Genomic DNA, 27,021 nt, shown 5'->3' with positions numbered 1-27,021 from the left:
TCCAATCAACCACACCAGACCCAAACCCAGACCCTCTCCACAGATAAATTACAGATACCATCCAGTAGCCAAACCATAGTGGCACCTCCGGATGCTGCACCCCCCTGCAATCCCTACACAGATCTGGCTGGCACAGGGCACAAAACCACAGCTCGCCCCTATACACGAAGCCAAGCCAGAGCACAACTAAGTGCAGTACAGCCATCTTCTCAGAAAAACTCAGAAAAACTCTTCACAAGCTCAAGAGGTCAAGACACGAAAGCTTTAGCAACTAATCCACACCTAATGACCCTCCTAAGTGGTACTCAGAATATCACTCAAGAAATCACTCAAGATATCCCTCAAGTAATTAATGAACAAAAGAAGAAAAGGCACAATAACCTGGGAACTTCCTCTCTGCCCAGAACGTTGGAGGCTATACACCACACCCCCTCCACAGTATTTATAGGAACTCAAACACTGAGATCCTGCTCTGTTCTAGTAACAAGAAGCCGAAAGCACCAGCCTGAAGATGACGAGTGAGACCTCGTCGAAACGTCGCCTAGACACCCCAACTCTTACACGGGAAGATACCCGAAAACACCAAAACCTGCATTCCTGTACCCGTGAAAATCTACGAAAGCATATATATCTATATATATATATCTATGTCTATATCAATATAGATATATATGGTTTTACATATTTAAAAGTATAATCACACTACAACATATCCACGGTTTAAAGGTTCCTTCAAATCTCTGGACTTCCCACCTTCGCCTCCATAAGTTCTGTTGTTAAACCTTTTCTACTGCACTTTTTCCACTAATTAAAAAAAACACAACAACTCCCTTATACCATATTTCTCGTTACAAGTGTTGTTATAGTCCTGCTTATGTTTTCAGCTGCTTACAATGGTCTTTAATGTAAATTATAAAAATTTTCCCATTCCATATTAAAGTTTTGGTCTTCCTGGTGTTTCCTGAGCTTTCCAGTCAGTTTTGCCATTTCGGCATAGTCCATCAACTTGATTTGCCGTTCTTCTCTGGTAGGGACTTTATCTTCCTTCCATCTCTGGGCTAGCAACATCCCTGCACTAGCCGAGATTCTAAGATGGGGGTGTGGAAAGTCGTGGCTGAAACGCTGGGAATTTGTGTGTGTGTTTGTGTAAAATTCAGGATGAAATTGCAGTTCTCTCTCTTCTTTCCCAGACCTCCAGACTATATGGGAGGGAAAGAGGAGGAGCCCATGCTTGTTTCACAAATTATTACACAAATGCAGTTGTTCTGAGGATTAATTGTTTCACTAACACTTTCTTTAAAAAGGAAGTGGTGGATTAAGGAAACAAAACATTAAGAGAGAGGAGAAGGAGAAAATCATTTCAGGGGGAAAAATAATTAAATGACTAGTCGTAATCCTCTTAAGAGACTCAGGGGCTGCTTTAAATCCACACCAAGAGGAGACCTTACCTGATCAAAGGCTGCTAAGCACACTTTCTAGGGAGTAAGTAAGTCCAAGTAAGACTAGGACATACTTTTGAGGAAATACACGTAGGATCTCTAAGGTTTTGCCTTCTCCGTGGAGTAGGCCTATGGGATTGTGATGGGGGTACATAGCACTATATGAAGTGCTGTGTGGAACCACAGTTACAATTTCACATTCTGCTGATTGCAACTGAAGGCCTCTAGTGTGGGAAAAATCTGGATATTAAAAGTGTCCAGGAATTTGCTTTTTTTCAGAAAGGTACAACTGGAATAACTTTTTTACATACTTGCAAGGAAATGAAAAAAAGTCAAGTTTCCCACATAAGTGTTTACGAGTCTCTACGTCTAAACATCTTTATGTCGTTTTTTTTTTGTAGCCTATAAGAAAGAGAATCGATTTCTGTAATGCTCACCTGAAGCTATTACTTAGCTCTTCACACTTGACTAGCTATTTACAATGCTACTTTGTAAATAAAAAATTTACAAAGTGAATTGCAGGCAATGTTCCAACTCTGGAGTGACCATGGATGCAAACCAATTCCTACAACTAAAAAAATTCTCCAAAGTTGAGGTCAGCCCACAAATTGGGTTGGGTGAATGAGGTAGTGGGTGACTGTGAAATCAAACAATTAGAAATAATAAAAAACCATTTTTGAGGTCCTCTACTTAAAGCACGGGGACGCAGGTGGCGCTGTGGGTTAAACCACAGAGTCTAGGACTTGCTAATCAGAAGGTCGGTGGTTCGAATCCCCGCGACGGGGTGAGCTCCCGTTGCTCGGTCCCTGCTCCTGCCAACCTAGCAGTTCGAAAGCACATCAAAAGTGCAAGTAGATAAATAGGTACCGCTCCAGCGGGAAGGTAAACGGCATTTCCGTGCGCTGCTCTGGTGCACCAGAAGCGGCTTAGTCATGCTGGCCACATGACCCGGAAGCTGTACGCCGGCTCCCTCGGTCAATAAAGCCAGAGGAGCGCCGCAACCCCAGAGTCGGTCACGACGGGACCTAATGGTCAGGGGTCCCTTTACCTTTACTTAAAGCACAGGCTACGCAGGCTTCCAATATCCCGAAGCTAGATTCAGTTTCTGAATTACTATATTTTGAGTTGAGCTCTATTCTGCAGGAAAACTCCATGTTATTGACCAGAACAGCCTTTTGGCATATACTGCATATAAAAATGCGAGCTGGAACATACCAGTAGGCATATTCACTAGTCTAGCCTAACTATGTTTAGGTTTGTTGAGATCAGAGAGTTAACTGTTCTAAGGGAGAGATAACAGTGCCAGATACAGCATATGATATGTTGCAGAGATAGCCCCAGCAATAAAGATGTTTTCATTTGCTTGCACTATTGCAAAGGCTCTGTGGGCGGAAATAGTTCTTTCATCCTATGTCTTGTTCAATCTTGTAGACAGAAGATGGTCATCCTGCAGCAAGGGAACTATGGTTAGTAGCCATAGCAAAGATACATTCATTCCCTGTGTGGGTGTGTGCATGCATGCACACACAATTTTGCCTCCTCTGTTGTAAACGCTTCCAGGTTTTCATACAGCCTTTCCGTTTTCCTTCATGCAAATGCTCATTGCTCCAAAAATATTAGAGTGTTCCCTATCACCTATTTGATGTCTGTGTATAAAACTAACTTGATACCAAGGCTCACAACGAGGGAAATAGGCCTTCGTTAAAGAAGCTTGAACTGTTGCTAAGGGACACACAAGTTCTTAGCTGGTGCTGGTCAGAATTTCTTGTGTATGGCTGGGCTGGGGCAAGAGGAGCATGGAATTTTAGCTGTTTGACTTGGGGGTTGCACTTTGCTAGGAGATTAAAGTTCACAAGTGATGGTCTGCTGTTCAGATAAGTTCTCTGAGGGATGGGGGGTTTAACAGCTTTGCCGTGAGAGCTCCTGCTTTCATTTGTCAATTTAGATACATGTCTGAGAGCAACTGATGATCAAGCTGAGCCCCTGGCAGGTTATAAAAATGAGGAAACTCTGAAACAAAAGTTCATTTGATTTTGCAAGGAAGAGATGGCAACAAACCTGTCGCAGGAAGTTATGCATTTCCTATTCTCATGCTTGCTTTCACTTTGCAAGTTACAGCTTGTGGCCTTGCTGTTCAGATAAGACTCACATTGTAGGTTGCACTACATCAAACAGAACCTAGATAAGTGGTGATGCAATCTTCCTTACTTGCCTGTGCTAATGTCCTTGCTCCATAGAACAGCTAATTAAATAGCCTCCGTTTGAAGTCTTGGAAATCACATGATCATAAACATCAGCTGCTTTGCACACTTTGTGATTCCTATTCTTGCACTTTGCCTTTGCCCCAGTCCCCTTCAGTGAACCTTTGGGCCCACATTCGTTTTCTGTGGGATAAATACCCAATCAAGAAAGCTATCGTTTCTCCCAAAATTACACTGTATATTACTACAAGTAGCTTCCCACCACCACCTCAAGGGACCTGCCCTTTGGCTTCCGCTCAGGGTGTGTTTGGTCTGCTTCCTTGTTTATAATATCTGCATGCCACCCTATGATCATGTTGTCAGGGTCGCCTTACAACACTGCTTCCACTTGTGAGCAGAGGGCTTGCACAGAAGACGTCCCTATATCCTAGGATATGTCCCATGTTCGCATGATATCAAAAGGAGTGGTGACTTTCTGAAGCAGCCACAGTTTGCAATACAGTTGTACCTTGGTTTTCAAATGCCTTGGGAGCCAAACGTTTTGGCTCCTGAATGATCAAAAACTGGAAGTGATTGTTCCAGTTTTCAAATGTTCTTTTGGATGTTGAACGTCCAGCAGGGCTGCTGCAGCTTCCGATTGACTACAGGAGCTTCCTCCAGCCAATTGGAAGCCGCGCCTTGGTTCCCGAACATTTTGGAAGTCGATTCCATAATGGATTCCAAGGTACATCTGTATTGTAGCTAAAATGCCATACCATTGGAAAGAGTCAGTAGATCTCCCCTCCCCGCCCATTCAGAAAACCAAGTGCTTCATGGTCAACTCACTGATTGCTTTCCCAACCAAGTGTGTGCAGAAAGCCCAATAAACTGCCCTTTATCTCAGGGGTTGAGTGCATGCATTGCTTATCGAACGCCCTTGGTGGGGTCTCTGGCAATGCTGAGAAAAACATGGGAGACCTTACAGAGTCACTGTCGGTCAGAGAAGACTGAACTGAGAGCTAGGTGGTTGAGAAAGTGGCTCCTCATATCCTAGCAGTTTGTTTTTATCATATGAAGTCTTTATTTCTTCATTGTGTTCTCTTTGACACGGGTGGCGCTGTGGTCTAAACCACTGAGCCTCTTGGGCTTGCCAATCAGAAGGTCGGCGGTTCGAATCCCCGCAACGGAGTGAGCTCCCGTTGTTCGGTCGCAGCTCCTGCCAACCTAGCAGTTTGAAAGCATGCCAGTGCAAGTAGATAAATAGGTACTGCTTCGGCGGGAAGGTAAATGACATTTCCGTGCACTCTGGTTTCCGTCACGGTGTCCTGTTGCGCCAGAAGCAGTTTCGTCATGCTGGCCACACGACCCGGAAAGCTGTCTGCAGACAAACGCCGGCCCCCTTTGCCTGAAAGTGAGATGAGCGCTGCAACCCCAGAGTCACCTTTGACTGGACTTAACCGTCCAGGGGTCCTTTACATTTTACCTTTACCTCTCTTTGACTAAGGAAGAGGCATGCCATCCTGCCAGCCCCAGAAGATAACAAATGAATAACGTTCACCTCAAAGCAAGCCTTGGAAAGGGGAAGAAGGCAATATTGCCTTTTGGAGTCCTCAGCTGTTGTGTGAGAATGGAACAACAGCAGGTGTCTTATCCCATGAAAGGCCAAGACATTTAAAATACATTAACACAATACAGCAACTGTCTTTTTTCCCCCCGACCTGAAAATCTCTCCCAGCTGGGAAACTGTCCATTGGAGTGGACAGAGTGGTCTAGCTAAATTGGGAAGTAGCTCTTATCACTGGAATCTGTGGAATGGAACTCTCCAAATGGGCTTGGTTACATCTCTTGAGGAGATGAGTTGTGTAGGCAGGAGTTGTCTGCTCCTCCATTCATCCATAGCTCTCTGGTTTTCTTCCTTATATAGGGATGCCAAGATTTTCTGACGGGGTTACAGCAGGGATCCATCTCTGTCCGCTTCTCTGTCACTCTGCAATAGCTTCTGTTTGTTGGTTCAGCTTATTCAGCTAAAACAGCCTTGCAGATAAGTCTACAAATATTGCTAGACACACCCAAACACACACACCCAGCCTTCTCACTTCCATAGACCTGTTTACTCATTTGTGGGTCTCAGGCTGCAATCTTACATGCACTCACTTGGGAGGACTTCAGAGTAGGCATATGTCGCACCAAAATGTAATAACAAAAGGAAATGTGCCTTTACCTGGTATTTGCATGGTAATTTTTCTTCTTAAATACTATTTTATGTTCCAAAATTTGTCCCCATATTCTCTGTGGGAATATGTATAACGAGTATAAATGAGTGCCAGAAATCAACTTGGAAAACTATTTTAAATAGAAAGTAAAGTGGTACCTCTGGTTACATGCGCTTCAGGTTACATACGCTTCAGGTTACAGACTCCGCTAACCCAGAAATAGTGCTTCAGGTTAAGAACTTTGCTTCAGGGTGAGAACAGAAATCGTGCTCTGGCGGCGCGGCGGCAGCAGGAAGGCCAATTAGGTAAAGTGGTGCTTCAGGTTAAGAACAGTTTCAGGTTAAGTACGGACCTCCAGAACGAATTAAGTACTTATCCTGAGGTACCACTGTAAGTAAATAATCACAAAGGTATCAGTCAACATGGCATTAATACTGGAGGATGCAATGTTTAATTGATCCACCAAATTAATATTTTTTTAAAAAACTTCCAAAATCTAAAAAATGCCCCTGTTTATCATTAAATATCTATTAATATGAATGCAAGTACTTCTTATGACTGCATGTGGTAGCCACCAGTACTATTTTTCCAGGGAAAAACGGTGACAGAACTCACCATGAACACCTCCCTTGTTCTCTTGGAATGCCAGTGGCACCCACCTGACAGGTGCCGGAACTGAGTTTTGGCTGAAAAAAAGCTCGGGTAGGAAGAGAGACAACCCCATTCTCTGAGGAGAAGATGTCTCTTCTAAGATTATACTTACACAAACTCTAATAATGAAGTATGTTTCTTGCTTCAGAACTATTGTGTTTTAAGTTTTCTTTACCTAACGGACACATTTTATATAGGAATATAATATAACATTTTACAGATTGGCGAACTCAGAGATTGGCTTGAACACTTCATATGTTAGGTTTGGATAAGTTATGCCAGGGACCGGACTTGCCATTAACTATTGGCAGTTCTATGCTGCTGTATTAAATCAATTTGCAAGGGGAGAACCTTTGAGGTATGAGTGAGAATCTTAAACATTTAGGTATTTGGGACATAATTGTGCTGAAGCTTAAACACATGTGCAGTGCTTTTTGACAGCTGAAAGAAATTTGGCACCCACCCTCTGGACACGGAATTGATAATGGCAATCATATGCCTTTTTAAAATTCTTTTTTTGGGGGGTGAGGAGGTATTTTCTGTTTTGATGAGAAAGGCCAGTGTAGCCTTTCCATATGTCCACAGTCTTCTGGACACATCACATGTCATCCATGTAATGAGATTAGAGGTTAATTCGTCCTTTGTCTGCATGCAAGCATCTACCTCAAAAGGTGGAGTGTGGGTCTTTTCCATCCTTGGGGATTACTCCCAAGCCCACAGCATGTTATCTTGTCACTGCAGCAGCCCTTCACAAAATAAATAGCAATTTACAGGGAGTCTCTTGAAATGCTGCGATAGCCTCAGAACAAAGAATTCATCTGTTACCCTCCTGACAGCATTTACTCTGCAATTGGCTTTCTCAACCTTTTGGCTTGATTACCCTTTTTTTGGCGGTTTGGTTCCCTTTCAATTTTTCATAGACATAAATATGAGAGATTGGCTTCTGGTACATTCATTAGAAATCCATTGAAACGACGGAGGCGAGCAGGGGGAGAATGTTCTTCAGTTCAATGGCTAAAGTAAAATCAATTAACGCTAAAAGCTTAATGCACTGCAAATTCTTGGAAATTCAGTGCTGCCCTTTTAGCAGATAATTCAGAGGTTTTCCAGTATGCGGTTGACAAAATGCAATTGATGCCTCCCTTCATGGATCCCACGGAGACCGAGAGGGTGAGCGGATGGGAAATTCCACCTCTCCTGCTTGGCTTTCTCTTGGCCAGGTGCTTCGAGGTTTTCCTGGATTTTTAATGCAGTGAGTCAGTTTGTGGGGTGTGGGGGAAATTGGCAAGCATTTTGTTCATACGAAAGCAGCCTAGAATGTTATGTTAGAAGAGCGATCAAGGTGCAGGGGTAGGAGGGTGTTAACATACCAAAATTGCGTTGTGACACATAGAAGATTTGGGAACAGCATCGTAGGATATGGGTCACTGTGTTTCTGCTGATAATTGGCAGCTTTTTAACAACTACCACATCACCTTGTTAAGAGAAGGGGCGAGGCAGGCAGTAAGCTCTTAGTTCATCAGAAATAGCATTTAGCATTGTTGTAAAATAAAAAATATGCCCTTTTCCCTAATGGGGTATCCAAGAGCCCATATAGAGTCCTTACGTAGGTTCCCTATTGGTAGGAGAAAATAACAGAGGCCAACCAGAGAATATTGAGAAGCAAAGCAGCTAGTAAGCTTGATCTTTATTGATCTGTTGCAACAGGGTACTCCCCTCACACACAGGAGAGGAGGAGGACCCCCAAAAATGCTGTGCAAGGGCTTATAAAGACTTTTGAAATTCCCATCTTCTAGATCAAGACCACCCCCAGAAACATTATGCATTCATCACAGAAGGGGTGTAACCTAAGACCACCCCTCAGATACATCCCAGAAAAGGTGGTCTGAAACATTTGCATGTTGTTTTTCTCCTGTCCCAGTTTATCTCCTGTCTGGCAAGTTACTTGATTGGATTGCCTGGGGAGCCTGGCCATTCTTTTGTAGTGGTAAAATACTTATTTCCTGGGCCAGGTCACAGGCTCACACCTTAATCATATCTTAAATGTGTCCTTAAGACAGGATTTGTGAGGAAAGAGACAATGGGGAGACTTTTCCAGTTTGACCTTGCAGAGAAAACATTTGGTCAGTTTAGGAATCAAAATGGTTCCAGGTTGGCCTTCCTGTGTTGATCTATGTATGTGCGGTTATGAACATTGCCATATATCTAAGACCATAAAATTCCTATCACAGCATGAACTTCTCACTCCTGCAGGGATAAGATCGGAAAGGGAGGTGGGGCTCGCTCTTCTGGTGCTGAAACGGGAGCCACAAAATATGGCATGCCATATGTTAAATGCCCTTTGCTTCTTTAATTAACACAATGCTGGTGTTTCTCCTACTTTTTGAAATCTGTGGTCCGGAGGATGAGTTTCTTCTGGGCTTGCTACCTTTTTCCTTTGCAAGAGATCCAGCAGACCAGATCAGGCCTTCGTTTTCATTTCCACCTCCCATTTCCAACACGCACCATTTGATAAAGGAACAGCACTGGGAGTGGCATGGTTGCAGCTACGAAGCCAGACAGGAGGGAGGGAGGGAGGGGGCGGGGACTGACAGCCTGTGTGGGCGGAGCCACGCTGGCAGGTGGAGGGCGGAATTCAAACTGAGGAGGCTCTCGGGGCAAAGTTACCTCTGGACCCTGATCCGAGTCTCAGAACAGCAGGGCTGGCCCACCCGTGAGGCAAGGTGAGGAGGCCGCCTCAGGAGGCAGGGTCTACAGGAGCGGCAGATCCTGATGTAGATCTTTATTCTCTCCCCCCCCCCCCATTCCTGTAGATCTTTCCTCAGCTCTTCTTCCCTGACTGGGGGAATGGGCGCAATTTTGTGGTTTGTCTGGGGCACCAAAATGTCTAGGGCCGGCCCTGCTGGAACACGGACAGGGAGCTGTCTTATACCACCTGCCCTGTGGAACGCCCTCCCACCAGATGTCAAAGGAATAAACAACTGTCTGGCTTTTAGAAGACATCTGAAGGCAGCCCTGTTTAGGGAAGCTTTCAATATTAGATGAATTATTGTATTTTAATATTTTGCTGGAAGTCACCCAGAGTGGCTGAGGAAACCCAGCCAGATCGGCGGGGTAGAAATAATAAATTATTATTATTATTATTATTATTATTATTATTATTATTATTATTATTATTATTATTACTACTACTACTACTACTACTGCTACTACTGAGGAACAGTGGTGGCACAAGGTGGTTCATTAGAGAATGAGGGCTGACCTCTAACCCTAACCCTAACCCTCCAGACAGTGGGCAGACTGCCAGCCCCTAATGCACCATTAAGACATTGAGTGGCAGAATGTTTTGCTCCATGTCTCAGTTGTCTTTTTTCCTTGATTATTGCTTCATGGCGTCGTTCTGCTCCCTTGCTGTCCCCTCTGCTGGTATCTATTATATTTGTGCTGAGTTATTCCTCAGTGCTGATCGCAAGGAAGACTTTTCAGTAAACTCAAAGCCATCAGATTGCTGTGATAGCCATCAGCTCCCCACCTACCGGTGCCTAATGAAAACCTGCCACTAGACTGAAAAGGTCATAAAGGAGCTTGTTCCTTCCTCGCTTAGCGTTTATTGTTCTGGAAGTCAGTCTCATGGTTAAGAGCTTGCCTCAGTATAAGGGGTGCCAAGACTTGACCTCATAACATATTCATGCCTGTTATGAGTTGCCTCTCAAACACGTGATATACACACAAGAGTGCCTCTGAGCCATGTGCAGAGTGCTTTTACTTGGCCTTTGAGGAAAACTCTGGCACGCACCGGCATGTTTGGCATGCAAACCTTGCTAAGAATGTTGCGCAGTTCTTAAAACCAGCTTATTCTTCCAGCACTTCTGTTTAAGAAATCAAGCCTTCTTTTCTGTTACCTCTTGTGAGTGTTCAGTAATAATTTGTGTATTCATGAGAAACCCCTTGACAGTTCAGGTTGGGATACACACACACACACACACACACACACACACACACAGTGTCAAACCTCAGTTGCCGATCCATTCCGGAAGCCTGTTTGGCTTCTGAAACATTCCACAACCAAGGCGCAGCTTCCGATTGGTTGCAAGAGCTTCCTGGACTCAATTGGAACCTGTGTTGGATGTTTGGCATCCAAAAAACATTTGAAAACCAGAGCATTTACTTCTGGGTTTTGGGTGTTCGGGAGCCAAAGCGTTCAAAAATGGAGCCGTTCAGGAGCCGAGGTTTGACTGTATAAGTTTTCCCCTCATCTTACCATCTCTTCTTGTTTTAGGCATAAAAGTGATCCCCCCCCCTCCCTTAAAGTTCTGCTTTAGGTGAGATTCAAGGCAGTTCAAGGCTACAAGATTTTCACACACGCGCCTATTCATTTCTGTGAATGCAGCCTTCTCTTGGTAAATTGGGAAGAGCAGGAACAGAACTAGGTCACTGCTTTAAAGGAGATAGTGTCTGCTGGCAGAGTTGCCCTTTCCAGGCCTACGCAGATTGGCCGGGGAGTCCCACGATAGCAGCTGAAGCAGAAAGGGCAGGTGGTGGTTCTTCACAGATTGTAGCTTTGAATTCTCTATGAGCACCGATTAAAAAGCTGACATTCATTAAATTGCAGTTGTCGCCGCACTTTGTTTTGGATTCCAAAATGTGTAGCCTGACGAATTCTTCTGATCCAAGGTCTTTGATAAGGGCGGGTAAAGAGTTTTTTGGCAGAATCTAGTATGATTGGAAAACAGCATTCCTGTGCCTCGCCGCACGCTGCCTGACTATAAGCCATATTGAGAGCAATCAGAGATCTGGTGGGGGCAAAAAGCTCCCTATTCCCTTGTATTCCCCCAAAATGCATATTTTAAATACTGATGACGCCTATCTCTGTGGAGATGAGGAGTGCACCTGTAGGAAAACCCAATTATACGGGTCATTTGATACAGGTAAAAGATGAATCAAATCAAGACGAATGTGCAGCAAGCTGAGAGTTCTGATTAGACTCCAAAGCATGTCTGCCTATTTTTCTTGACTTATAAGGTCACGGACAGGTTTGAGGAATCTGGCCCGTGTAATATATACCAGCAACAGGTAAAAAATCTATGTAACTGTGCTACCCTGCACACCAACATTCATCCATTCCCTCTAGATATACCAGTAGAGTCCAAGACACAGTTTGCTACCAGGAGATAACCAGTCCATTCACACATTTCTAGGTAGCACAAGCAAGTGAGCCAACCGACACGGTGTCACGGATAACACACCACTTCCTTCCAGGTCACAATAGCCAACATACGTCAGGATTTATAAACTTTTTTGTGTGTGTCTTCCCCAGCAGTATGTAGGTCCCTTTAAAAAAAATAATGGGGACACTCCTCATGATGTAGTGGGTGCTCTCGCCACACACCCATTCCTGCAATGACATGTTTCTGCTTCTTTGCTAATTTTGCATGAAAGTGGGAGAGGATTTGAGGACAGTGTGCCTGGAAATGTCCCCTCTCCTCAGTTTTGTACTGGCCTGGCAAGCACCGTGACTAATCTAGCAGAAGTGGAGAGGAGTGGAAGACAAGTTGTAGAACAGTCTCTGGAGGACCATCTCAAAGAACAGAAGGGCTGTAGCTCATTGGAGGAGCACAAGGTTAATAACAAACATCTCCAAGTAGGCCCTGCCTGGAACCTTAGAGGGTCAGTGCAAACAGTATTAGTCTGGATGGACCAGTAGTCTGAATTTATATAGGGTATCTTCCTATGTTCTTAACAGGCACTAGAGAGCGTCAGACAGGAGCAAGGTTAGGACTCTGCCTACTCCAAACCATACTTTTTAAAAAAAATCCCACACCAAGAAAAGTTAAATTCTGACCCGTAGAAACTACACAAGTTGGTCAAATTTGCATGATTCGCCTTATTTTGTGTATGTTCCATGAGGACTAGAAACTTCCTTTTTTAAAGTGCAAGCTGAGATTCTTGGGAAGATGACTTCTGTGCCTGCTTCCACTTTCTGTCAAATTGCAGCGTAAGCCAGCTCTGAGCAGCCTGCAACAAACTCATGGTAAACAATGTTTTCAGTTCTTCTCGCAGTTTTAAGAGGTTAAGAGTAGGCCATCTCAGTTAGTTGTGAAACTTCCTTCTTGGAAGATAAATTTGTGGTTTTCCTTTACAGGCTCTTGAGATCTGTTGGTTGATGCCAGTCACCTGGAGTGTGAGCTGTCGCTTTGTTTTAACGTTGTCTACCTTGCCTTGCGTTCTCCCTCCAGGCACCATGAAGAGGTCAAATATAGATTTCCCTCCCCATGTTATTTACCCCTTCAGCACCCTGTGTCATTCTGGAAGAATATATCTGCATAAGTGCTGCATCCTTGACTTCAGATTTCCTATCCTCAGTGAGTCGCCTTTGGTGACTGCAGTCACTTCCTTGCACGTATTTGTGAAAGCAGGTGGCTTCCTTTATGTCCTAGTAACTCTGCCCCCCAAGGCTGACTCCTGTCGCACCTCTAAGATACGTAAAATCCAGGGTGTTAGCAAGTTGCAAAGATAATGATTTTAATTGAAGTTTAATGTCATATGTTGTTTCAATTCATTACGCTGATTTTGTATGAGCCCCATCCTGGAACAGCATGGTAAATATTTCTAATAAAATAGTTGGAAAGGCCAAAACAAATCGCTTCACATTTACAGTGGTACCTTGGTTCTTGAACAAATCAGCTCCTAAGCATCACAAACCTGGAAGTAAGTGTTCCGGTTTGCGAACGTTTTTTGGAAGCCAAACGTCCGTTTCGGCTGTCAGCTTTGTTTCCGGGGCCAATCAGAAGCAGTGCCTTGGTTTTCAAACGTTTTGGACGTCAAATAGACTTCCAGAATGGATTGAGTTTGGGAACCAAGGTACCATGCGGCTTATAAGAGCACACTGAAATTGCTGAACTCTTACAGCAATCCTGTATGCTAGTCTATGCAATTCTTTCCTCCCCCCCCCCCCGCAAAAAAAAGAAAAACCATTTCAAGATCATGTCCTGAGTTCATAGCATAGGCAAGATTTCAGCTGGGAACTTTGCAACTTGATTGTTTAGTCTCATAGCGACTGTCACCCACAGACTGGGTTGAGCAACATTTGCCTGGGAATTTGAATACCTTTTCTAGCCATGACCTAGATCAGCCATCATTAACTGGTAGGTCACAGGAAGAAGCTGAACTCTGCAATGAGTTACTGGCAGACTAAAGGTTTGGGAGAGGATCTGGGGGCAGAAATGCCTTTTCTTCCTCTTTCACCATTGTATCCTCTCTACAAGACTGCATAAGAACAGCCATGCTCAGAGCGATGAGGAGGCATTTCTCTTGAGAGGGGAAAGACAAGTCCTTTCCATTCTTGCACTGATTTCCCTGTACTTGGAGCCTAGCAATGTAGATTGGGGGTGGGGAGGCAGCTCCCAAAGAGTCTGGTCAGGAATGGCCCTGTCCCCAGTCTTAAAAGCTGGCGTCCACTGGCCTAGGAAAGAGAAGAAAGAGATCATTTTGAATATTTAAAAGGATCTTGCAAAAAGAAAAAAGAATAAAAAGAGGAGCCCTTGTTTATATTATTTACTTAAGGCAGCCTTCCCCAACCTTGTGCCATCCAAATGTTTGGGATTTCAGCTTTCCTAAACCCTAATAATGAGCCATACTCACAGGGGCAGATGGAAGATGTAGTTCAAAACACCTGGAGGGGTACCAGACTGGAGCTGACTATTGGCTATTGTTCATCTTGTTCACTGAGATTAGAGCAAGAAGCTGTTGGTTGGTGTGATGCTGATTTTGCTGGAATAGCGTAAGCGAAGATTCAAACCTACCCAAACCCCGAGATCATCTTCTGAGGTCCTCCTTCGTGTGCCTCCTCCTCGAGAGGTGCGGAGGGTGGCAACACAAGAACGGGGCCTTCTCTGTAGTGGCTCCCTGTCTGCGGAATGCTCTCCCCAGGGAAGTTTGTCTGGTGCCTTCTTTATATAGCGCCAGGCAAAAATGTTCCTTTTTAACCAGGCCTTTGGTTGACCTGATGGACATCCTATACCCTTTTAAAATGTGGCTATTTTTTGGGGGGGGGCGTTATTGTTCTTATTTTGATATTATATATTGTGATCTTTTCTGTGAACTGCCCTGAGACCTCCGGGTATAGAGCGGTACATAAATTCAATAAATAAAATAAATAAATAAACCATGATAACATAACAGGCAAGTAGCAAATAAAAACCACACAATCAATGATGGAAATCGGTAACATCAGTGATAGCCCAAATAGCCACCAGGACAGCTTTCATGTTCCAAATGCCTGAGCAAACAGAAAAGTCTTCGGCTTACATGTAAAAATATCAGAAGTGGGGGCAGATTTGATTTTCCCCAGGAGGTGGTTCTGTAACCAGGGTGTCTCCACCAAGAAAAGGCCTGTCTCTTGCCACCACCCTCCCAGCTTCTGCTGTAGATGGGGAGAACAATCAGGGCCTCTCCTGATGATCATAATTCCTGGGCTACTTGGCGGTCGGAAAGATATTTGGATCCTAAATAATTCAGATCTTTGTAGGCTAATAGCAAAGCACTGCCACCCATAATGAGTTAGGCATTGCATTGCATGTTTCTACTACATCCTGGACGTTCCTGGAGGTGTGCAGGGGAACAGCTAGCTTAAGGGTTGCTAGCTCAGGCGTCGTAGTTGAACTTCTGGAGAGGTGGAATGTGTCTGCAGTCCTGATCAACAAAGAGAGGTGCACAAGCATTCTACACCTTCCAGTGCTTACCTGCTAAAACTTCAGCTTTGGGATTGCCATAGTGCCCTCTTTTTGGGGATGGGCCTAGAGCCACTTTGCTGAGGCTGCTCTTAACTAACAGCTAGTAAACATCAGATTTTATTGGTCAGCTAAATACAGGTTATAGCCAAGAACAAACGAAAACGGACACGGAAACTAATTCAGGAGGGTGACCAATAGCCATTATTTGATGTATTCCTTTTTGGTTTGTTTGTTTGTTTTTGCTCTCTGTCCAAGATTATTTGGAGCGGGCGACTGAACTTTCCTCTAACCAGTAAAATTAAAGTTAAAGGTTCCATATCTTCCCATTGCCACTGAAAGCCCTGATGAGTGTGTGTCTTTAAAAGATCCCCGGATGTTGGCAAGTTGCTCATGGAGAGAATTCCCAAAGATGTGAAGTGGATGTTGGAGACATGAACCCTGAAGACACTTTGTGACCTGTCCTCCTTGAATGGACTTACTATTCGGATGCGTTGTATGCAAAATGGGCATGCTTGTTGTAGACTTTGGGCTGATGGAAAAAACCAGTACCAGCTATGCGCTTAAGTGAATAAAACTGCTCGGTTTGGTGGTTCTGTGTTCAGGTTCCAGATCTTGCAGTGCTTCCAGAGGGAAGCTTTCTGCGAGTGTGCTGGGTCATGGCGTTCAGTCTGCTTTATGCCCTCAATCCACCCCGAGATCACCTTGTGCCAATAGCTGCATCTCCCAACAGCTGCAAGGTTTTTGTGAGCAGCAGAGCAAAACAGAGCACAAAACCAGCAACTTGTATCCCCAAGCTCACCCTGTTCTGGCGGGGGGGGGGTCCATTTCCTGTCCCACGTCCTGTTTAGCGAGCGTTAGGTGTTGCAGGAAGGAGTCACCTGCAAGTGCGTGCGCATTTCCCGAATAAATGCTGTTGTGCTGCAGAGCTGTGCAGATGAACGAGGATTGCTGCTCACGTTGGCCTTCCCTAATACTAATAAGCGATCGGTTTTAAAATTGGGTCGTAAGCAGGCATCCCTAGAGGAGGCAGCAGCCTCTAGCCCCACCCCCGCCCGCCCCCCAGCCAAATAAGAGCATGCATGACAGTCACATCTTCTGGTTGGCTGGCAGTGATGCACTATCAGATTGAACGGCTAATATCCAGGTTACTATGGTGACCAGGACCAAGAGAGTTGTAGTGTTTGAAAGCAGTGGTTTCTCCCTGCAGAAACCCTCCACCCCTCTGCTTTTCTCCCGCACAGACTGTTTCTCTTCTCTTGTTTCTTCCGTGGAACAATGTGAGTAATATTCTAGCTGAAGTGATCTCTGGCTTGTCACGTTTCTTCCATTTTAAACCTTCTCTCCATGACGTTGAAGCACGCTGGGTGCAAAATGGAACGCAAGCAGCACCATTTGCCCACATGCAAGTAACTCTGAAATCCTGAAGCTAGAGCAGGGGTCAGCAACCTTTTTCAGCCGTGGGCCGGTCCACCGTCCCTCAGACCATGTGGTGGGCCAGACTATATTTTGAAAAAAAATATGAACGAATTGCTATGCCATGCAAATAACCCAGAGATGCATTTTAAATGAAAGCACACATTCTACTCATGTAAAAACACCAGGCAGGCCCCACAAATAACCCAGAGATTCATTTTAAATAAAAGGACACATTCTACTCATGTAAAAACACACTGATACCTGGACCATCCACAGGCCGGATTGAGAAGGCGACTGGGCAGGATCCAGCCCCCAGGCCTTAGTTTGCCTACCTATGCCTCTTGGGTATACAGCTTTGGTGTGCTTTGTTCCTTGAAATTAAAAACCCTTTTTTTCAAAAGCTTCAAAATACGGAAATAGTGCAAATATCAGAAATGGGTTTGTGATGGGTTTGCATCCGGTCCCCGGGCCTCAGTTTGCCTACCCCTGAGCTAGACCCGCTGGTGGATTTAATGAGTAAGCCTAGCAGTATAGCTCCCTGGGTCTGTTCACCTTTGAGGTAAAGAGGACTTTGAGATAATCTAAGGTCAGATCATCTCTGCTAGAACCTGCCTCTCAGGTGTTTGGGCACCTTTTTCAGTCCAGCTGTCTGCCACATTCATCTCTCCAAAAACAATTTAGGCAAGAAAGCCATGTATTGCAGCTTTCTGACTCATTTTGTCTTCTGGCCACCCTATCATTATCATTATCATTATTATTATTATTACATTTTCTGTCTTTCTGGGAACTAGAGGATAGTGTTGTGTTTTTTAATTTAATAATAACAGCAAGGGTGACACTGATTCACAAAATAACATAGCTTTCAATTACCTGCTATTGTATAAATCATAAGGCAATTTGCTAGGGAGGGAGTTTCGCCCTTTGAAAGAAATGTTAAGTAGAGTTGCACAATGGTTTTTGTGAAATGTTTTTACATTGAAGGGTGCGGGGGTAGATTAAACAAATATGGGGCATACTCCACTGGAAATAAGTTCCTCTGTGTTCAGCTCTCATGAACGCCAGGGGAGGTGCTCACGGGAGATGGGTTCAACAAGTTGCGCTTGTTTGGGTAGGTGCTATGACATCTGAAATATGCGCAGCAGTCTGGTAAGGTTGTCTAAGTCTTGGGCTTGGACACGAGAGAATTAGGTTGACCGGTGGCAGGCAAGTGCTGGCTTGGGAAGCAACACCAGAACACACAGGTACATTCCCTTTCTTCTCTGCTGCATGCAGGCATCCGCAGCTGTTTCAAGACACTTCGAGTTATTCACCCTGCTCGTTGCTAATGGTGAGCAGCAACAAAGGTCAGGTACATTGTGCAACATGTACATCTAAAGATGTCCGCCAAAAAATACAGAGCACATAATCATCTAAGAAAAGTGTCGGTAGCATAATAGTATGACTCTTATCTTAAACAACCCATAGAGAATCCTTTTTATTGTTTATTTGGTTTTCAAATCTGAGTTTTACGATCACATATCCAATATATAACAAAAAAAAGATTCCAAGGAATCTTCTGGACTTCCCCCTCCTCCCATTTGTGGATCCTATTGTTAATCATTTCCTCCTGCTTCTTTTATGATAATCCAAATCTTTCACATCTCCATTATGTCCAAAATTCACCATTAAACTACAAGTGCTACTCTAGTCCTGCTAACAGTTTTAACTGTTTACAGTGGTTTTTAAGATAAATTATAAATATTCCCTATTCCTTATTAAAATGTTGGTCTTCCTGATTTCTGATTCTTCCGGCCATTTTGGCCATTTTGGCATAGTCCATCAACTTGATCTGCCATTCTTTTCTGGTAAGGACTTTATCTTCTTTCCATCTCTGGGCTAGTAGCATCCGTGCAGCCGGGGCCACGTACATAAACAGCCTTTTCTGCCCCCTTGGGATTTCGGATTTCCTGGATTTGTCATCCATTATTTGTGAGCTGGCCTTTTGAATCTGGACCTGCCTTTTCTGTTTGGGACTGTCCCTGAAGCACTGAGCTCTTAGTTACAGTTTGGAGACTGAAGCAGCGTCTTACAAGCCAGCTTTCAAAAGCCCTCTGTTGTTAGGGACATTGCTGCTAGAGTCACCGCCTTCCCATGCATGCTTTCTACGTGTGGACTGTGACCCCAGACACATACATGGCCCCAGTTGGCATTAAAATGTGTAGTGAGAGAGGCCTATGGCACAAACCAGAAAAGTAAATACTGCTTGTTTTTCATGGTTAGACCCTCGCTGTTTGTTTTTATTAAAAGGGGGAAAGAAAAACAGCTTCTGTTGCACACATTGGATGAATCATTTCTGCAGCCTTTCAAGAGCAGAGGTTACTGAACTGGTCTGTGGGCAGGAGGCTGTCTGCAAATGACTTCCTGTGAAGTTTTGATGAAACTGGCTCTGTGCTATTTCTGCTTCTTGTTCCGATAGGCAAGTGTATTCTGCATGTGCATGCACAGTTTTGTACTGGCAGCCAAGATTCTGAATGTGTTTAAGTTTGCTTATTTTGCATATTTCTGCTTTTCTGTTTTATTTTAAGTGCCTATCCTCGAGATGGGGAAGTTCATGCACAGCAGTGAAACTGCTAAAAGGTAAAGGTAAAGGGACCCCTGACCATTAGGTCCAGTCGCAGATGACTCTGGTGTTGCGGCGCTCATCTCATATTATTGGCCGAGGGAACCGGCGTACAGCTTCCAGGTCATGTGGCCAGCATGACTAAGCCGCTTCTGGCGAACCAGAGCAGCACACGGAAACCCCATTTACGTTCCCGCCAGTGTGGTACCTATTTATGTATTTACACTTTGATGTTCTTTCGAACTGCTAGGTGGGCAGGAGCTGGGACTGAGCAATGGGAGCTCACCCCGTCGTGGGAATTCAAACCGCCGACATTCTGATCGGCAAGTCCTAGGCTCAGTGGTTTAGACCACAGCGCCACCCTAGTCCCCTTATTTAGACAGCTTCTTACCACCTCTGGCTCCGAAGCTTTGAAAAAGTATTGCTGACCTGCTTTCACACCTAGCTTTGCAGGCATGAGGAACAGAAATTGAGGAACACCTTTGTTCAACTTAGCTATGTTGGAAGACCAGTGCCCTTGTTTGCTATAACAGTATCCAAAAGTGATGGTAACCACCTTTTGATAGACTCATCCCCACCTAGCCTCTTGGGCTTGCCAATCAGAAGGTCGGCTGTTCAAATCCACGTGATGAGGTGAGCTTCTGTTGCTCTGTCCCAGCTCCTGCCAACCTAGCAGTTTGAAAGCACACCAGTGCAAGTAGATAAATAGGTATCTATCTGCAGCGGGAAGGTAAATGGCATTTCTGTGCGCTCTGGTTTCCGTCACGGTGTCCTGTTGCGCCAGAAGTGGTTTAGTCCTGATGGCCACATGACCCGGAAAGCTGTCTGTGGACAAACGTTGGTTCCTTCGGCCTGAAAGCAAGATGAGCGCCACAACCCCATAGTCGCCCTGGACTGGACTTAACCATCCAGGGCTCCTTTAGATTTACCTATACTCCACCATACCACAAATCTCAAGAGTCAGTTAGTCGAATGTGATCAGGCGATGGGAGAGGAGAGTTAACTATGAGTGAGAGGGAATGATGTTGATTTTGAAACCTCTGGTGATACAACAAGAAGCAGAATTTGTTGCCAGTGCCCTTTGTAAAAGCAATATCCAACAGCTACATTCTTGCTCAATCAAATGGAGGGGAGGCATGTACTTGAAAGTATAGAGCAGGCTTCCTCAAACTCGGCCCTCCAGATGTTTTGAGACTACAATTCCCATCATCCCTGACCACTGGTCCTGCTAGCTAGGGATCATGGGAGTTGTAAGCCAAAAACATCTGGAGGGCCGAGGTTGAGCCTGGTATAGAGTATTGTTTTCTCTTACACACACACACACACACACACACACACACACCGGTGATTCACATTGTAGATGCATCCACCTGTGATCTGCTGTGGCTTTACCATGTGTTCATCTGGGTCTGCTAAGGCACTGCAAAAATAGCAAATTAATCAGGGATTTTCAATGCAACTCACTGTGGCGTTAAGTCAAGAAGTATTAAATACCTGGAAGACTTGGCCTCCTGTCCCGATGGCACCCTGACGTGACAGCGATCAGTGTTGTGCACCGTCTTTATTGTTTGTTAGTCTTGTCCCTTTTCATTTCTTTTCTTTTAAAAAAGCAGACTAATATTTAATATTAGCGGCACAGCCCTGAGCACGTTTATTCAGCAGACAGTCACATACGGGGCTTACTCCCATGGAAGGTGTGCATAGAAGTGCAATCTAAGCACTCCGTGGTCCTTTCCCTAAAAAGGGTGGGGGAGCAAATTATTTTTCTGATGAAAAGCATTGGCAGAAAACAATGAATTGGTGCGATAGTTTAGGTTTCTCAAAGAAAAAGAAATTTGGCAGTGTTCTGGGGATTCTGTTCCCATTTTTCAGTAAGTGATACAGGACCTTTTTAAAAAAAACAAAAAAAACATTTCAGCATTTGGGCATGTTAATCTTGCCAGCTGCACGTTCAGCTCCTGCATTTAAAATTATCGTTAGCTGTCTTTCTTGTAAGGGAAATAAAACTGCATTATTACACTCATGAAGCGGGGAAGATTCTTAAAACCCAACATGCATCAATAGGAGTATAGCATCTAGATCAAGGGAAGTAATAGTGCCACTGTATTCTGCTCTGGTCAGACCACACCTGGAGTACTGTGTCCAGTTCTGGGCACCACAATTCAAGAAGGACACTGACAAACTGGAACGTGTCCAGAGGAGGGCAACCAAAATGGTCAAAGGCCTGGAAACGATGCCTTATGAGGAACGGCTAAGGGAGCTGGGCATGTTTAGCCTGGAGAAGAGGAGGTTAAGGGGTGATATGATAGCCATGTTCAAATATATAAAAGGATGTCACATAGAGGAGGGAGAAAGGTTGTTTTCTGCTGCTCCAGAGAAGCGGACACGGAGCAATGGATCCAAACTACAAGAAAGAAGATTCCACCTAAACATTAGGAAGAACTTCCTGACAGTAAGAGCTGTTCGACAGTGGAATTTGCTGCCAAGGAGTGTGGTGGAGTCTCCTACTTTGGAGGTCTTTAAGCAGAGGCTTGACAACCATATGTCAGGAGTGCTCTGATGGTGTTTCCTGCTTGGCAGGGGGTTGGACTTGATGGCCCTTGTGGTCTCTTCCAACTCTATGATTCTATGATTCTATGATTCTATGATTCTATGCAAATTACCCAAGTTGCTGAATGTCCTGCACCCCCGCAATGGAAATTACATTTTTTTAAAAGCTGAATAACAGCTTAAAATTAAATATTCTGTTTCTCTTTGCCCTAAGTTTCTGGAAATTCTTTCCCATGGACAGCATTGTCAAAAACACTGTGAACTCTCTTTATTTAAGCCTGAAATTCAATCCAAGGGTCGTGTTTTTGTTTTGTTTTGTTTTTTAACAGGGCTGTTTTATGGGATCTGATTTTTCACTCTGGGGTTGAATTTCTTATGTGGGGCTTCTAAGTTGGAGTGTTAGGAGAGAGCAAGCCAGTGTAGGAAGGACCCAAGTCTCACCCACATGACGTGAGCAAAGGAGTTGGCCCTCTTCTTACCTCCATCAGGAACGATTTGTTAAAATACAGCAAAATAGTCTCTGGAACTCATTCTGCTGGAACAGCTGTATTAGAAAGCTGTTCACAAAAACAACTGCAGTCTCCGTGTCACTCTCAGGAGTCAGCAAACTTTTTCAGCAGGGGGCTAGTCCACTGTCCCTCAGACCTTGTGGGGGGCCGGACAATATTTTGAAAAAAATAATGAATGAATTCCTATGCCCCACAAATAACCCAGAGATGCATTTTAAATAAAAGCACACATTCTACTCATGTAAAAACACACTGATTCCCAGACCTTCCACAGGCCGGATTGAGAAGGCAATTGGACCGGATCCGGCCCCCGGGCCTTAGTTTGCCTACCTATGCCTCTTGGGTACAGTGGTACCTCGCAAGACGAATGCCTCGCAAGACAAAGAACTCGCTAGACGAAAGGTTTTTCCGTTTTCGATTTGCCTCACAAGACGAATTTCCCTATGGGCTTGTTTTGCAAGATGAAAATGTCTCGCGACTTTGTTTCCTTTGTCTAAAAACAAAGACATGTTTTGTTTATAAAGTTAATTTATTTTCCCTTCAATTTTTGAACTGCTCTTTACAGTATGTGTGACTTTAAAGAGCAGTTAATAAACTGTTGTTGTACCAAATTTGGCTTTGTTTGGACTTTTTTTGACCATAGGAACGCATTAATTGATTTTCAATGCATTCCTATGGGATTTCGTGATTCGCAAGACGAAAAATTCGCTAGACGACAAAACTTGCGGAACGAATTAATTTCGTCTTGCGGGGCACCACTGTATAAAGCTTTCATTCCTTGAAATTAAAAACCCTTTTTTTTCAAAAGATGGAAATAGTGCAAATATCAGAAATGGGTTTGTGATGGAGGGAACTCCATCAGTTGAACAGAGTACCTAACTCTCTGTACCTAAGCCTGAATGAGTAGCTCTATCTACGCACCTTCCCTGGCCCCATCCCAAAGAATGCACAGGTTGCCCTCCCTTATGGCCTTTCCAGAACCGTGGCTGAAGGAGTCGGTGGTTCTTTTTCTTCATTTGCATGATCCGTTCTAATCTTGGCCGTTAATCACGGCCTCCCGAGCTGTTAGGAGGTGGTGGAGCTGATCTTACAAGTTCAAGGTGGCCTTTCTTCTCCCCTTCACACACTTTAAAGTCTCTTTCTTTAATGTGTTTTTCCCCTCTCTTTCTCTCGCCCTGCAGTGAGAAACGCCGCCTGCAAGTCAGCGTCGCCAATCCGGTCCAGTGCAGCATGCATGGTCGGAAATGCACCATCTCCGTGGAAACCAGAATAAACCAATCAGAGCCAAACTTCACCAAGGATCGGTCAGGCTTCGTTCTGTGTGTGCCTGGAAATTAGCATTGCTTCTGCTAGGGGAGGGCTGTGGGGGGGAGAGAGAGAGAGACTCCCCCTCTAAGCAGCCTTCCTTTCCTCTTGTGCCTTGAATCTTGCACGTGGGGGGAGGAGGAGGAGGGTTGTAAAGATGTTTGTCTGTGACACACATCTAGACATCTCTAAAGCTGCTACACTGAGCAGGAGCTTAAAATAGCCCCTCCATTGTGCTGGCTATAAATTTAGAACTGGCTCCCATGCCATGTTTTAGCAAAGTGCCTTTTATGAATGGATATATATATATATATATATATATATATATATATATATATATCTTCCTCCGCTCTCCTCCTCCTATTCTTCCCCCCCCCCAATACCTAAGATGGTTGTGTAATTAATCCTTGGGACTCCAAAGCCTTGTATGGGAGGGAATAGGAGGGGGGGAAACCCCTTTGGATTTTATGCAGGCCTTAATTTTAAAAGTGATCTGTACTTAAAAAGAGGTGGGCTTTCCATAGCACAGGGGCAAGGGGCTGGCAGCAGCTTCCTCGGAGTTTCCCCAGCCCCTTTTGTTCCAAAGAGGTTGTGCCTGAGAGAAACCGCCCCCTCCCCAGGCCAGGGGTCGCCCACTTAGAGCCCTCCAGATGTTATGGCCTCCTAGCTCCCATCATCCCTGCACATTGGCCCTACTGATTGGAGTCTCGACAACATTGGACGGCAGCACGTGGGCTGCCCTTGCCCTGGCTTCCTCAACCTCGGCCCTCCAGATGCTTTGAGACTACAATTCCCATCATCCCTGACCACTGGTCCTGCTAGCTAGGGATCATGGGAGCTGAAGGCCAAAAACATCTGGAGGGCCGAGGTTGAGGAAGCCTGATCTAGGTGGCATTAGCCATTGCGCCCTGGAAAGGATGTCCTCTTTTGGCATTAACTGCTTCGCTGCAGTGCTTGTGTTGCACTGGAGTCCCAGATGGGCTCTAGGTGGTTGCACCCGGACACCAACAGACAGATGGAAAGAGCACCATCTTTATAGTTTGTCTGTTATCTTCAGAGAGGGGGGCTCCCCTTTGTGCATGACTTGGCACAGATTTGCCTTTGCAATGCTGCTGTTAGTGCAAGCGCTGGAGCCGATCGCTCAGGCCAGCTCACAGTGTGCTTTATCCAAGCGGCTGGCATCATTCTGGCCAGTGTAGCCTCATAGTTAGTTGCCTTTTGTCTGTCTCTCCGGCTTTCCGCTGGGTAGCGGGCACAGCCTCGTCGACGAGCTTTATTTTCTTCTCGTGCCAAAGTAGCTGTGTTTTGCTTGACCCTGAGCGCTTCCAGCATCTCGAGACATGGGCCAAGATGCACCGTTCTGGAGCACCTGACAAAGGCCCACACCAAATAAGCAAAATACCAAATAAGTAAAATGAAGTAAATGGGGTGTGGAGGGACCAAGCCTGACACTGCGGGTCAGGTCAGGATTCATTGACTTTGCGATTGCTCACAACCCAGGTAGGAACATTGAATGACTTCGGTTGAATCAGGTTTTCTTAAAGCAAGGGAATGCCCTTCCAAGATTAATGGGTGGTGGAGCAAACTGGCTTGTTCCTGGGGAGCAAGTCCCCACCACCATCAGATGGATGGGCAAAGTCCTTATTACACAGTTCCCAGCCATTCTGGCTGTGCTGTTTCCCCATCTTTGTGGTCCAGCTTTCCAGAAAAGGGGACCACCATCTGGGTCCCTTTCCTTGCTAGCCTGGACGTGGCAAGATCCACATTTTAAAGTTCCTTTTGGTAGAGATGCCCACAGGCTGGGGTAGTCAATACCATATGAAGTCTTTATCCGCTTATGGCATGTATGAAGTCCATTAGCCATCCCTGCGTTCGTTCCAATGAATGTCAGGCACATCTATGCCGAACGGCGTTCAGGTTGGTCCTGGCCCATCTTGTAAACCCGACCAAAAGTTTGCACTCTTCCCTGTTGCCAGTAGCGAAACGGACCTATCCCCATCCCAGTGTCTTCTTCTGCTTCTCTGTTAATTACTCAAAAGCCTTCCAGCTCTCACTTTCATAGCAGCCAAATTAGCCATGGAAACTTTTTAATTAGCACTTTCATACGGTGTCCCGGCATAATTGCTGCATTTGAATGATGACAGAAACCGGCCCTCCGATCCTCGGATGAAGGGTGGTTTAGAAATTGAAGAAATGCAAAATAAATAAACAAATCGTGTGATAAGGAAGTCTCTCCAAATCTGTAAGACTGGCTATGTCGCATGCTATGAAGTATTTGTCTTGATTTAAATGAATATACAGTATTTGTGTCTTTTCTGTTGTGTGTATGTGCGTGAGTGAGAGAAAAGAGAGATTTTCTCGGTTTTATCTATAAATTAACTATTCCTTAACTGTATGTTTGATTTTTAAGCCTGAGGGAATAATGGAATGAACATTTTTAAATGTAGTTTATATAGAAATGTGGGCAAGCACCCTTGTTATAATTGAAATGTATTTTTGTTTACATCATTCATTGCAATAAATAAAAGAAGTATCATTTATACCCAATAATGCTCTCTCTTTTTGTATTTGGGAAGCACACAGAAATAATATTATGTAGAGAAGATTGCACATGGGTGAAGGGAAGTAACGGGTATGGGGGGAGAGGGATACAGGGCAGTATTTGGAAAATTGTTAAAGTCCGCATGACTCAAGGGATCAAGAACAAGGAGTTTCGAAACAAAGAAGGTGATGAGCAGGCTGACGATTGTGCAATTGGTGAGCGATTTTCGGCAATCCCCCTCAAAAAAAAGCTCCACAACTGTAGGCAATCTCCCCCTCCAAAAGCTGAACAACTCTAGGCAACCCCCCACCCATTTTCTTATTTTTGAGTCCCCCAAAATTGGGGGTGTCTTATACACGGGGGCATGTTATACACACAAAAATACGGTACATAGCAAGGTCCCATGGACCTTTGGAGATTTGCTTCTCTTTCTTGCTAACTATGCTAGGTGTTATCTCATATAGATCAGGGTTGTCCAACTGGTTGATCGGGATTGAGTAGTCGATCCCTGGGAGGTTCTGTTTGATTGCTGTCAACCACGGGCTCCATTTCGTTAGCGGTGGCATAAGGGCATCCGTCCCCGCCCCCTTTGCCCCACCCTCCATTCACGCACTTCTTTACTTCCCTCTCCAAAACTTCCCTCCCTTCCCAAGAATTACCAACAATAGAAGAATGGCAGATGAAGATGATGGATTTTTCGGAGCTAGCCGACCTAACCGGAAGAGTCCGCGACCAGAAGGATGAGGAGTATCAGGAAGAGTGGAATAAATTTAATGATTATCTAGTTAAATTTGTTAAGTTAAATTAATTGAAAATAGCTTGCAGATACTTAATTGGCTTAGGATTTTATGTTAAGTGATGAATTAATATGTTTAATTCCATAAG

General features: G+C 44.6%; 1 protein-coding gene across 2 annotated transcripts in view; it reads left to right on the top strand.

Moving 5' to 3' along the window:
* MYO1D (myosin ID) overlaps positions 1-26,144 on the top strand; it is a 171,870-nt gene extending 145,726 nt beyond the window's left edge. Inside the window, exons 22-23 of one of the 2 annotated variants that reach the window (XR_014001258.1) lie at positions 12,415-12,514; positions 23,471-23,583. Coding sequence is in view for 1 of the 2 variants with exons in the window: in XM_081166191.1 (XP_081022317.1) it covers positions 23,471-23,627 (157 nt within the window). In the remaining variant the exon portion in view is untranslated. Of the gene's footprint in view, positions 1-12,414; positions 12,515-23,470 lie in introns of both variants that reach the window. The other variant, XM_081166191.1, reaches the window with a different exon arrangement.
* Positions 26,145-27,021: the final 877 nt, after the last annotated feature.

This window comes from Podarcis bocagei (genome assembly GCF_964188305.1).
Source record: "Podarcis bocagei genome assembly, chromosome: 13".
NCBI classification, from domain to species: Eukaryota; Metazoa; Chordata; class Lepidosauria; order Squamata; family Lacertidae; genus Podarcis; species Podarcis bocagei.
Note: the sequence above shows the minus strand (reverse complement) of the source record. Positions and strands in the feature narration are given on the sequence as shown.